Below are 12,717 nucleotides of genomic sequence, written 5' to 3'. Positions count from 1 at the left end.
CTTTCATTTTTTTCGTCATAAATTGGATTTTAGAAGTGGTATATCTCTACTTTACCGATTGATGGTATTTGAGAATCAGGGGATAGCGTAATAGATAAAGGGATCTATTCTCCGTACAAAATTTATTTTTATTGAAAAAAGGACAACGATAATAATAAGAATATCAATAGTAATAATCAAAAAATAGAAAAAAAATTGTTGTAAAAAAAAGTTTGTGACTGAAGTAAAATTGACGATGACATAAAGATGATTTTGGATTTGTATTTTATTGTTAAATAATTCAACTAATAAGCATTTTTTAAAAATTGGAAATTAGTTGAAATAAAATTACTTACGTGAGTTATTCAATTAAGACTTGTTTTTTCTTTGTTTCAATTTTAGTTTTGGAGAATTAAGTGATGATTGAACTACTGGAAGACACTGGGAACACTCCAGGTGCAGATGACTTTAAATATATTGTGTTGATGTCAAAGAGTCACCTGGGAAGACCGGGGCTAGAAGAATATGGGTAGCAGTAGTCAGGCTTTTGTATTTTCAAGACTAAAGCCTCTAGTCGGTCACCTGTGGTATACATTTCATGGAAATGATTTGGATTATCGATGAATGTTGAAGGAGACAACACAAGTGTTCATTGTTGTGGTTTATATGAAATACGAAGGTCTTCAAATTTGACTTTATTCCTATTACATAAATGGAGTTATGAATGTGCTTGCTGAGTGACAGAGATAGAGGAGAATGGAGTGAGGTGTAAAATCTCTCCAGTAGTTTTTGAGATATTGAGGAAAGACGAAAACGAAATTTTTAGGAAGTCACTATGTCAGGAATTACTGAACCGATCAACCAGAAGCGGTGCATTGAAGTAAAGCTTAATCATATCTATCATTAATTACAATTTAATATTTTTAGGGCCAAATTTCTTCGCATTTACGTTCCCAGAAAACTTGCAAATGAAACCAGAGAACTAAAAAATCCATCGAATCCAAGTCTTCCATCCGAAAGCAAAAAAGTGCAATCAATTTTTCTCGAAAAAAGCCTGTATTCCATTTTCACAAAAATATTCAAAATATGACAATGACATCCACGAACAATAAAAAAAATATTCCTTCATTCATATCATCAACTCCTCACACCTCTCAGTCACAATAAAAAAAAACGATCCCCTAAATCATTCACAGACCCCACGATGGGCCCCTCGAGACTATTCAATGACGACTTCGCTACAAATAATCCCCGCGTTCAATTCCCCACGAACAATTAAAAGAATATTCCTTCGTCCACACGACCAATGTCTCACGTCATCAACAATTGTCCCAAAAAATTAATAAAAATCCTCGTCATTGACGGAAGTCGTGCCCTGCTGATTGACAATTTGCTCCTGATTTTTGTACATATCAGCGACCTGTTGCGCCGACGTGGAGTCCTCCACAGTTTTGTCCTCCCTGATCCTGATGAACCTCGGAAACCTCAGAGAAATTCCCTTCGCAGGATCGACGATCCCCGCTGCGGCTCGATGAATCGGTGAAAGTGACAAATCCGCGCACTTGATCTCCCAGACCTGAACCGGTTCAAACCAGTGATCAGGTTGAAGACTGCTGTCATATCGATAATATCCCTTAGCCTGAGGTACGACGTGCTCTTTCAAAAAGCTCGTATGCTTAGCAAGATCATCCTCACTGAATCCAGTCCCAATTTTACAGAGACTCTGATACTCCTCATTCTCCGGATCATAACAAGCCAGTAAAAATCCCCCATAGGTCCCAGTCCTCTTCCCCTTCCCCAGGTACCCCCCAATGACAACGACATCCAGAGTATCCCCAACTCCTTCAAGATAATCCTTCTTCAATTTCAACCAATTCCTCGATCTCTTAGCAATCTCATAAGTCGCATCTTGCTCTAATGTCTTCACCATGAGACCCTCGCAGTTTCCCTTGACCGACTCCTCCAGGAATTCCTGAACCTCCTCCATTTTCGTTGTATCCAAACTCGTGGCAAATCGCCACGCCCCCTCGAGCTCGTTGAAATGCTCTTTCAGAAGTTCTCGTCTCCTGCTAAACGGCTCAGTAACGAGTGCCTCCCCATTCAAATACAAAAGATCAAACATGAAGACACACACCTGGACCTTGATATCGGATTCATTGGCGTCCTTGCGCTTCCTGGTGCTCAGTATCTGAAACGGAAGTATCTGCTTCTTCTCCCTGTCCCATGCGACAGCCTCACAATCTAAAATACAACTCTTGACAGTATCCTTCACAGCTGCTTTCAATCTACCAATGATGTCAGGATATTTGCTGGTGTTGTTCTCCTGATTCCTGGAGTATATCGACACAGCTCCACCATCATTCACGTGAATTTGTGCTCGTTCTCCATCGTATTTCCACTCGCAGGTGAATTTGTGGCCCTCAAATCTGGTGAGAACTTCCTGAACACCTTTGGTTGGATGAGCGAGCATTGGCTTCAGGGGAATTCCCGGACGGAGTTTGCATTTTTCCGGCAATACCTTCACACCATCCTCGAGAATAACCGGAATAATCAGATTGTAATTAGGGCACTCGCAGTAGGTTGTCTTAATGATCAACGCGATCTCCTCGTATTTTTGTTTGAATGCATCAGTTGACATTTTTTTACTGGCGTTGATGACCTCCGGTGGGTACTCCTGATCTGGAGGAGTGAGGGCACAGGCTAAAGCAAGTGCCTGGAGAACTGATTGTTCAGCAAGTCCGATCCTCAGTTTACCAGCGAGAGATCTTATGAGGTACCTGGCTTCAGTGAAACGACAGGCAACGAACAGCGACTGGATCCTGTCAATTTTCTTCCCAACTGAGGATGCCCCAGTCATTTCAGCGATTTCCCTCAGCTTCGAGAAGACATGGGAGACCATCAACGGGGCGGGTTGGAACATAATTCTTTGGTTGGAACGACTGCCCTCTGCGACAATTCCCAGGTCCCCAGCCTCCTGAACATCGGCTTTAATTTGTGCCATCGTTCTTCCTGTGCACTGAGCGATGGCCTTCATGAGAGTTGTATCAGCAATTCCTAGTTCTACACCTTCGTATGCTGGGGCTAGTTGATTCAGGCACAGGTATACACTCGCTAGGAGGTCGTTTGGAGTGAGAACGATGACAGATCTGAAGAAATTCGCGAGAATCTCCACCATCTTCAGTCTTGCACTAGTTTTCTCGATGAGCTCGAGGGTTCTTGTGAGGGCTATGTAGGGAACTTTGTCACCTCTCTTCCAGCAGGCTGAGTCGATCGGGTGGTAGTTATTAGTACTGGGGTCGTAGGTGTGAGTGTTGGATCCTTTTTTATCATTTTCCTGATCCTTTTTCTGAGATTTGCTGGTGAAAAAACTGTGAGTGGAATTGGAGGGGGATTTCTCCGGGGATTTTTTGGGCTTTGGAGGATCTGTGGCGTCGGATTCAGGAGCAGAACGTTTTTGTTGGCTTGGAGATGTCTTCTGCGGCTTGTTAAAAATACTGGCCAGGTTTTTCTGGGGTTTTTTAGGCTCGGGGGATGTGCTGGGGGGCGGAGAAGACGTTGCTTCGTCTGGGTCTGCTTCAGATCCTGAAGATATGACTTTCGAGGAGTTTTTTGGGTCCTGGGGGCTGCTGGGTGGCTCTTCCGACTTCACTGGACTGTCTGGTAACTGTAAAATAAATGGTGTATGGATATGTATGTGTATATGTACATATATAGTTATCATTCGTGTGTATATATTTTTGCCTGTTTTTATTTCTCGGAATTATAGTGATAGTATGGATGGATAAATTGGATAGAAAGAACATAGTTCAGATATTGGCCCAGTATGTGATGTAAAAGTATAACTTGACAACTCAAACAAATGTTTGTTGGTTCAGATGTTTGGCCGACCGTTAGCCGTTTTAAAATATCCAAAATCCATTTTTTACTGAATCATGGGAAAATGAGAATATCTTTGAACTTTTTTATGAGGAGTATTCATGTTTAATTGGATCTACATGGGCGACATCAAGGCGGACAAAAAAAAGAAATGGGACCTGTAGTTTTTCAGATAATGAAGAACAACGTTTTACGTGTAAAGTTAAATATCTCGGAAACTAATGATCGATTTCGTTGATATTCACCAAACTTTGCGATCGTGAGACGTAAAAGCGTACGAAATTTTCAATAAATTAAGACACGCGAGTAAAACTGAATTACAGCAGGTGAAATGATCCTCTCGACGCTGTTGTATAGGCGCCATCAGGAGCAGTATTAAAAAAAAAATGCAATCGATGAAACGTTTAATGAGATATCGGCGATAAACGATTTTGGAGAAATCGCTGTATAGTACAATCTCAATTATCCAAGGTAATGTGGGAAAGGGGTACCTCGGATAGCCGAAAACTCGTATAACACAGATAAAATTGAAAATTCTAAATTTTCAATTATTTTTCATTAATTTTGAATGATGAAAGTATGAGAAAGCTAAAGTGTATTGACACAACTTAATATTCGGTCTACAAAACAGTGCTAAATGAAATGTCGTCTGTCACTAATGGGGCTTCAAGAAGTTGAATGAACCATAGGAATAAGGCTTTGCCAATTTTACCATATTCTACGGATTTAATTGATTTACGACTTGACCCCGCATCGCCGGATTTTATCGAGAATTGTTCCAAATTAGATTGATCTCGCCGCCAATCCCCTACGGTCGTTTCTCCAACACCATAATCGGACGCGACATTTCTAATAATTTCTCCTGCAGCAAATTTCGTTATTGCTTCTAATTTCTTTTCAACACTGACTAGGATTTTTTCCTTTTTTGTGACATGACGATGACCTTCCATTGATTGTCAAAGGAGAACTGTTGTATTTTCTCTCAAAACAAAAGAGAAGGACACAAAACATATTGAAACAAGTATATTCGGCGGCTCTATCCGTTTTATCCGAGGTTTTCCCTATTATCCGAGCCAGGCCGGCGCTTAGGATAATGCGAATGCTCGGGTAATCGAGATTGTACTGTATCTCCAGAACCGCTGAGCGACTAAAGCTGAATTTAGTCTCTAAATGTCACTAATGAAAGTACTAATTGACAGGAAAAATTTTAGCGTCAATACGTCCATCATTCTCGAGTAATAAAAACATTTCTTAACAAATGATCATAAGTGTGCGCACATACAAACAATCTTTAAAAACACGATTTTTGGAAAGTAAGTTCACAAATTTATAAAAATTTCTAATGAAAGTTAGCAAATCGAAGGTTGAAGATCACAGTGTCAATGCTGCTAATGGGAAACAAAAAGCAGTTCAGTGAGTATTTTTTCCTTTTTCTGAAATTTAGTAAGGGGATGCTTACTGGAAGATGTGGCTCGTCATCACTCGAGTCCTCCCGAATTATCCTGGACCTCTTTTTTCCCGGTTTCTTGATATTGAGACCACTGCTGCTTGCAGTTGTTTTCTCTTCAGACACCTCCTTCGGGGGTAGTTTCGAAAAGGTCAGCTTACCCTGATTACTCTTGGATTTCTCAACCTGAGACTTCGTTTTTTTAGTCTGTCCCAGGACCGAGGGCTTCTTCGATGGCGGCGACCTTCAAATAAATTATTCATCACTTCAATTCATTAAAAAAAGTACTGGAGTTTACATTTTGAATGAACTGAATGGAATGAATAGAATGGAATGAATGGAATGGAATGGAATGGATCTTTGTATGATTGGTATTTCCTTTATTCTAGTGTTTCCACTTGGGAGTAGAAAACATTTTTATGAGAAATAATTCTAGGAAGTTTGGGGGTGATGTGTATGCTCTGTTTTCTGAATGTATACAGAGGTGCATGAGTGGGACCATTGTTGATGAGAGAGTCAGCAGGTCCAGGGTGTTGTATCCCTTTAGTCTATTAGTCAACTCGTTTAAGGAAACGAAGGAGAGCGTATAAAATAAAAGAGATTAAACGGAATTCACACGTTTGATTATTGAACCATTATCCCATTTTCAATAAAAAGTTTATTCAAAACAATGTTAAAGCAATGAATCCATAAAGGCAAATGTTAAAAGAATAAAATTTATCTTTAAAAAAATTCTACTTCAGCATAAACTCTAAAGTATTAAATTCCAATTAGGTTAATTGAAATGATGACTAAATTATATTTTATAAATGTTAGATAAAATAAAGACTCACTCAGCTGCACTACTGCTGCTACTGCCATTGACTCGCTTCCTCTTTCCATCAGATTTGTCCTTTCCATTTTTATTCTTCGTGTTATCAACGACGCTGAGATGGAGGCAATGACAAACATGAGTAACTCGTGATTTATTTGTTAAATTTAATAATGTTGCTTGTCTCCACAGAGTGGCTGAACGTAACAGTACTAAGGGCAGACCAATCATAACGAATAATCATCAATTCCACGTACCTGGGGGCCTCTTTCTGCTCCTCTGACGTCGCTGATTTCTTGAAGAATGACCTTCAACAATAATTTTCATCAGAATATTCCCAATTAACTTATTTAACTAAGAAAAAGTACTCACGTTATTGAACGCTGCGCCATTTCTCATGACATAACCTCAAAAATTTGTTGTTTTCAATTATTTACGCGGGAAAACATTTTTCCCCCACCAACAGGCCCACACCATATGCGGGTAATTCAAAAATATATTAAAAAACTCATTTTGGAAGTAATTACAACAATAAAATTGAGAAGAAAAATATGATTTTGCTGTATTTCTTTTTATTAATTCACTCGCAATCCAAAAACATCTATTTTTTAAAATCCGAAGTACAATAAATATTCCCTGTCTCTATGATAAATAAAATATGTTTCATCCTAAATGTTCGTTTCCCCTTCCCCCACGAGATTTAATCGCCTCTTTGTAAATTTCAAATGCAAGTTATATCATTAACAATCAAACGACTTAGCCAATGATTAATTATTTATTGATTATTGAAAAAAAAACATTTTACGCCTTTCAAATCATCTCTCGCTTCAGTTACATCAATTAATTGAAATCGTTACTGTTCACATCCCTTAATTTTCATATTACAAATAAAATATGAATCGATATGCTGTCCAAATTCATCATCAACAACGTAAATAATCTCGCATACAATTGTAAAAAAAAAATCCAAGTTTAGGCAAGAGAATGAACTTATCAATTGCATCTACACATTACTATTATATTTATCCTAAATTTACACATTTCCCATCGTTGAATCAATAGAGCAAACGATGGCATCCACTGGAATAAATAATTTCCAATAGTTCACGAAAACAGAAACTAAAAAAAAAAAACAAAAAAATCGACCTCTCATTCCGAGACTTCTTAGCCAACAATTTTCTAGTCGATTAAATCGCATTAATGATAAAATAGAAATTTGTAGAAATGACTATGGGCTATATTTTGTATTCCAAACACTTAATAATTCATCATTAAGTATTAATTCTTCACACATTTCGCAAGTAAAGGGATGAATTCAGAGTCAAGGCAGGGTATAACGAACATAAGGGACTTCCACATCGTTTCCATCGGTGTCATTGCAGCATAATTCGAAGACAAGGGCCCGGACATGTGCTTCGAGCTTCTTCTTGGAGACTTTCTTAACCACTTCAGACATGGGAAGTCCCATTCTCTCCTGACACTTGGCTTTTGCCATGAAGAACGAATATAGCATGCAAACACCTTGTGAAAGCATCGTCACCTCTAATTCGTGTTTGTCCTTGAAGTAATCGAGGAATTCCTTGAGAGTGAGTTCCCCAGTTACCTCAAACCTGTCCCACAATGTCCACTCAATATCATAATACTTGAGTTTTGGTGCTGAAATGGGCTCAGAGAATCCAAAGAAAGGCAGTGCTAGATTGACAAAGCCATTTTTAAATCGTTCCAAGTTCCTGCAGCCCCATGCCAACTTGATCAGCTCCAAGCAAACAAGACCAGCGACCACAGACGTAGTTGTAGCAATAGCTGGTATAATTTTTCCAGCGATAAGTTTGCTCTTGTGTCTATCAGCCGCTGGAATTTTGTAGTTAGCAGCACGAAGATTAGACGCTGCAACGATAAAATCAATGTGAAAATTGGTGTCATCGTCTTTCTCAAAGTCCTGAGGATTGATTTTCAGCCCATGAAGATCCGAGGACTTGGGTAATTCCTCCTGGAGTTGCTGGAGACGCTCGTGATCAACATTACCAGAGCCATTGGACACCTGAACCTGTGAGTCTGTTTCAGCAATTTTTACTCCACTTCTTGGTACAAATTCAGGGACAATAACTGCCTCTAGCATCTTGAGGATTTCTGATCTATTTCGATTCCTGGGGAGGCCGTAGACAGCTGCTTTGAGATTGGCTGCTGCTACGATATAATCCACATGAAGTGGATCCTTAGGATCAAAGGTGAGGGGAAGGGGACAGCGTTTTGGGCCTGACCAGAAGGGCTGGCCACTGGCAGTGACCTGATCTGGTGGGAAATTGAAGAGCAGTTGACGTATTTGATTGTTGTACTGATCTTGCCAGTGACAACGAGCCCATGCAACACAGTCGGAGAACTCCTTTGGACGTTCATCAATGAGAGCTGTTTTCACTGATTCGAGGACCTCGAGGGGCTGCACACCTGGTAGCTTGAGAGTTCTCTCGACAAATTGTGGATCAGCAATGTATTGAGCTGCATTTTCCGCTGCCTGACGGAACAGACCTTCGAAGTTATCACGAGCCCATTGAAGTGTGTGCTCAATGGCGTTGGGAAAGTTCTTCAAGGTGCAGATTGGAATTGATTTCTCCGGAGGATCCTGGGAGGAGCTGTATGACTCAGTCAGGAAGGGAACTACAATCTGAAATGAGCAAAAAGTAATTAATTTTTTTGAATATTTAATGATTTAAAAAAATATTATTCGTTTAAAATAATATGTAATATTAATTAAGTCAGTGACAAAAAGTCTAAACAGTTTAAGTCGAGAATGAGATTTAAAAACTGATTGGCTGATTTCATGATGAGTTTGACCTTCTGTCGAGGATTATTTGATTGATTTCATCTATTTGGATGAAAAACGTGTGCACAATCGAAGGGTCAAGTCGACTTAACTCTCATGGTCTTCGACTTTAATGGAGTTATGTCGACTTAAACCATTTGTCCATAAAAAATGAATTGTAATTCATTTGATTTATTGTAATTATGAATTTATTGGGATTATTGTGATTATGATTATGTTGATCGGTGGAAAATTTTTATAACAGTTCGTTCGTTATGAACAATCGATACTGTGATATTTTAAGATGAGGATAAAGACTAGGGGAATCACGATGATATAATAAGGATAAAGAAGTTGTTTGATTAATGCAAAGAGATTGGTTTCAAGACATGAATGATAAACGATTAAATCTTGATGAATGGCACAGGTAGTTTTTGAGATAATGAAGTACAAAGTTTTACGTATAAAGTGGAATATCTCAGAACTAATATTTTGTTTATTTTCAATACCAAACTTTGTTATCGTTAGACCCAGAAGCGTGCGAAACTGTAAATTTTTATCTCGATTGTTTATTGAGCTATAATGCACACAAGCAATTTCAAGGAATAAATGACAAAACGAGAATCAAACTGAATTATGGCAGGCGGAACCGTCTTCTCTCGACTCAGTTCCATAAGCACCACCACGAGGAGTTCAGAAAAAAAATAATTGTATTGTATTGTTCATTTCTATGATGTTACAAACGTTTCGCTTAGAAAAAAAATAATGGAATCGGTTAAACGGTTAAAGAGATACCGATGATAAACGATTTTTGAGAAATTACTTCATCTCCGAAACCGCTCAGCGAAGGAATCTGAATTGAGTCTCTCAATTTCACTAATCGAAGCACTAATTAACAGGCAAATACACATATACATCCATTTTTTAAAAATATCGTTTTTGGTAAATAGTTCATATCTTTGACTATTTCCAATGAAAATTAGCAAATCGAAATAAATCGACATTACAATGCTCCCATTCGAACGCAAAAAAGTCCTAAACTTGTTGCAAGACTCGAATAGTTTGCGCAACAGCTGCATTACGTGTCAACGGTCTACTAACAAACTGAAAAAAAAATATTTCTGTCAATCATTCATTTATCTGAGCGAAGTATTTATTTTTTAAGAATAATATCTCTTGGATTCGGTCACTTCCAGAGGAGCTTAATAACTGTCTTTCAATGAGGACAATCTTATTGCTCTTGATAATGACTATGTAGCATCGAATTTTAAACGAAATTCGTTAATCAGTTTTCATTTAACTAAATTTCTGTTTTTCTGGAGAAGAGAATTCCGAGGAATTTTTTAATGCTCGTAATTATTGAAGTCGTTCACTCAAGGATATGGCTCACATGATCATGTTCAAGGACAACTAATTAACATATTGCCAACGTAATGAGTATTGCTATTGTAATGATTTTTTGTATTGCTTTTGTGATGATTTTGACTGGAGAAATATAATATTGAAAAAGTAAGTACTTTTCTACAGTAAATGAATATTTAGTAAAAATAATTTTTGTCTCAGTGCATGAAAAAAGGAATTAAAAAAAAAATCGACTTAAACCGTTTCACTACTGAATTAATAAATTAATGCATAAATTTCCGATTAAATTACCTGAGTGTTTCCTTTAGTTCCAAGTGTCCCCGACTCCAGGAGAGGTTTCCTGTAATAAACACACCTCCTATCCATGTATATTCTAGCATCGACATTATCCAAAGCATTAGCAACCCCATCAAGAACCTCAAAGAACTCGTCATTGTAAACCTTCTCAGTCTCCGGGCCAACTCTGTTCTCATGAGCAATAACATTGATCTTGGGATTCATGCCCTTGACAACTCTGGCAGCAGTAGAAGCCTTGGATTTTTGCACATCCGAGGGTCTGAACAGAAATTGTCTATTCAAATTGGACTTCTCGATGAGATCCATATCAGTAACAGTGACACATCCTCCACCAGCTCCAACGCCTAACATCGCAAAATTCTTCAGTAGCTCACAACCAATAGCCCCAGCTCCAACGACGAAGTACTTCAATTTTCCCATGACATCCTGGAATTTCCTCCCAAACACTGCGACCTGGGCATCGTATCTGTCTCCAACAGGAACACAGTCATCCTCCTGAATCCTTTCAATATCCTCTGGGAGACATTCAATAGCATCAAAGTACAGCCACTGGAAAATCGGTGAGAATTTCCCTGAGCAGGCCTTCATGACTTCCTGAGCGACAACTCCACCGATAGTCGCATTCATGGGGTTCAGTTCTCCAGCAGAGACTTTAGCAAAAGTCTCGAGAAGTTCTTTGTTCACTTCGGTCTCCACTCCCCACTTCTCCTTGACAGAATTAGCAAGTTTCACCAGTTCTTGAGCATCTTCATTATTCCAGGGACGGGGAAGCCTGCCATTGACTTTCTGAAACTCGTGGAGTCCGAGGAATGCCAGATGTAGCTGCTCAGGATGATCGAATTTTCCAAAATCAGTGATAATGAATTCTGGAGCCTTAATTGATTCCTCAAGACTCTTGAAGGAAATTGTCTTTGGCATCTTGACCTGTGTGACAATTCCACCTCTCTGATACTCGGAGTATTCTGATGTGTCACCGATGGCGAAGGTGTAGGGACCTAGTACCTTGATTTTCACTGGTTCACATCCATTGAGCTGTGTCATTCCCTGGATCTCTGAGAAAGTAACAAAGTCACCATCTTCCATTCCATGACGAGTGTCATCCAAACACGTTACAACTCCCTCGCTGTCCCTGGAGATACTGGCAATCATGGCTGATATCGGTGGCTCCCCATTGGTGTCGACAACATGAAACTCATCTCCAAAGTCACAAAACACCTGTGAGAACAGTCCCCTTGTGTCAGCAATAATGAGAGCAATGTTATTCTCCCTCGTAATTCTGGAGATTCTCAACTGCTCGTCGATACTCGATTCTGTCAGCACAACGACTTTGAATTTCTTGAGAAACTCCTCATCGAGCTTGCCCTCGTGATGGCTAGTTCGTACATAATTATTCAGTTCTGATAAACGTTCGTAACAAGCTTTTGCTCGATTTTTTCCCACATCATCTTCAGTGAGATAAAATTGCGACGAGAAATCCGTTATCTTTGTCACTTTTTCATCATGAAGTGTCACCGATTTAACACCCCCCAGGACAACGTTCTTGGCTATCTCAACACCTAGACCACCAAGACCTGATATCAATACGTCTGACGATGCCATACGATGCATCGCCTCATGACCAAGAACGTACAATTGTCTTGAGTACAGACCCTCATCTATTTCATGATGATTATCAGCCTTTGATGATGACCCGTTCTTCGCCATAGTTTTTTCTGTTTCGTCTGAGCCTCCCGTCGTTGCAATGCGTCGCTTCTTTGCTGGGGGGTCAACGAAACTATCCACCACCTCAGCACTAGACATCGGACCTCAGGAGTGCCGTTTTTCAAACTCTTCGAGCCTTAATTTATTTCTTAAATAACAATTTTGGTGGATTTTTGGTTGCGTGGTCTTGAACGTTTGTGGTTGGGATTGGGAGAGGGGGGGAGAGAGAACTCCGGGGCACACGGACGCCACTCACCACTTGCCCGGGTTTTATATTTTATTGGGATTTGTTGATAATTTTTCAGGTATCAGGTGAAGCCTCACCTCGATGGAACACTTTTTTTTACGATTGTGCACTGAATTTTTTCAACGCGGTTATGGGGATTCTCTTTGTTTCAACACGGCTCGCAAAGTGAACCCGATGACGAAGGGAATTAGTGCACG

The 12,717-nt window shown here is 39.4% G+C and overlaps 2 protein-coding genes across 3 annotated transcripts; both read right to left on the bottom strand.

Moving 5' to 3' along the window:
- Positions 1-1,012: 1,012 nt before the first annotated feature.
- On the bottom strand, positions 1,013-6,528 carry Dnalig1 (DNA ligase 1). 2 transcript variants are annotated; one of them, XM_064128025.1, is made up of 5 exons: positions 6,486-6,528; positions 6,371-6,421; positions 6,136-6,228; positions 5,315-5,546; positions 1,013-3,643 (listed from the first exon to the last, which is right to left on the bottom strand). In XM_064128025.1, exons 1-5 carry the CDS (start codon positions 6,503-6,505, stop codon positions 1,319-1,321), a joined length of 2,721 nt encoding a protein of 906 aa, XP_063984095.1. In that variant the 5' UTR covers positions 6,506-6,528; the 3' UTR covers positions 1,013-1,318. The 2 variants fall into 2 exon arrangements, with proteins under 2 accessions (XP_063984095.1, XP_063984094.1); XM_064128024.1 differs by lacking the exons at positions 6,371-6,421; positions 6,486-6,528 and having other exon boundaries at positions 6,136-6,362.
- Positions 6,529-6,668: 140 nt separating this feature from the next.
- On the bottom strand, positions 6,669-12,708 carry LOC135166076 (ubiquitin-like modifier-activating enzyme 1). The gene is made up of 2 exons (XM_064128037.1): positions 10,567-12,708; positions 6,669-8,775 (listed from the first exon to the last, which is right to left on the bottom strand). The coding sequence occupies exons 1-2, from the start codon at positions 12,370-12,372 to the stop codon at positions 7,435-7,437; spliced, it is 3,147 nt and encodes a 1,048-aa protein (XP_063984107.1). The 5' UTR covers positions 12,373-12,708; the 3' UTR covers positions 6,669-7,434.
- Positions 12,709-12,717: the final 9 nt, after the last annotated feature.

This window comes from Diachasmimorpha longicaudata, chromosome 9, assembly GCF_034640455.1.
Source record: "Diachasmimorpha longicaudata isolate KC_UGA_2023 chromosome 9, iyDiaLong2, whole genome shotgun sequence".
In the NCBI taxonomy this organism is placed as follows: Eukaryota; Metazoa; Arthropoda; class Insecta; order Hymenoptera; family Braconidae; genus Diachasmimorpha; species Diachasmimorpha longicaudata.
The sequence above is the reverse complement of the archived record's forward strand: the minus strand, read 5'-3'. Positions and strand labels throughout refer to the sequence as shown.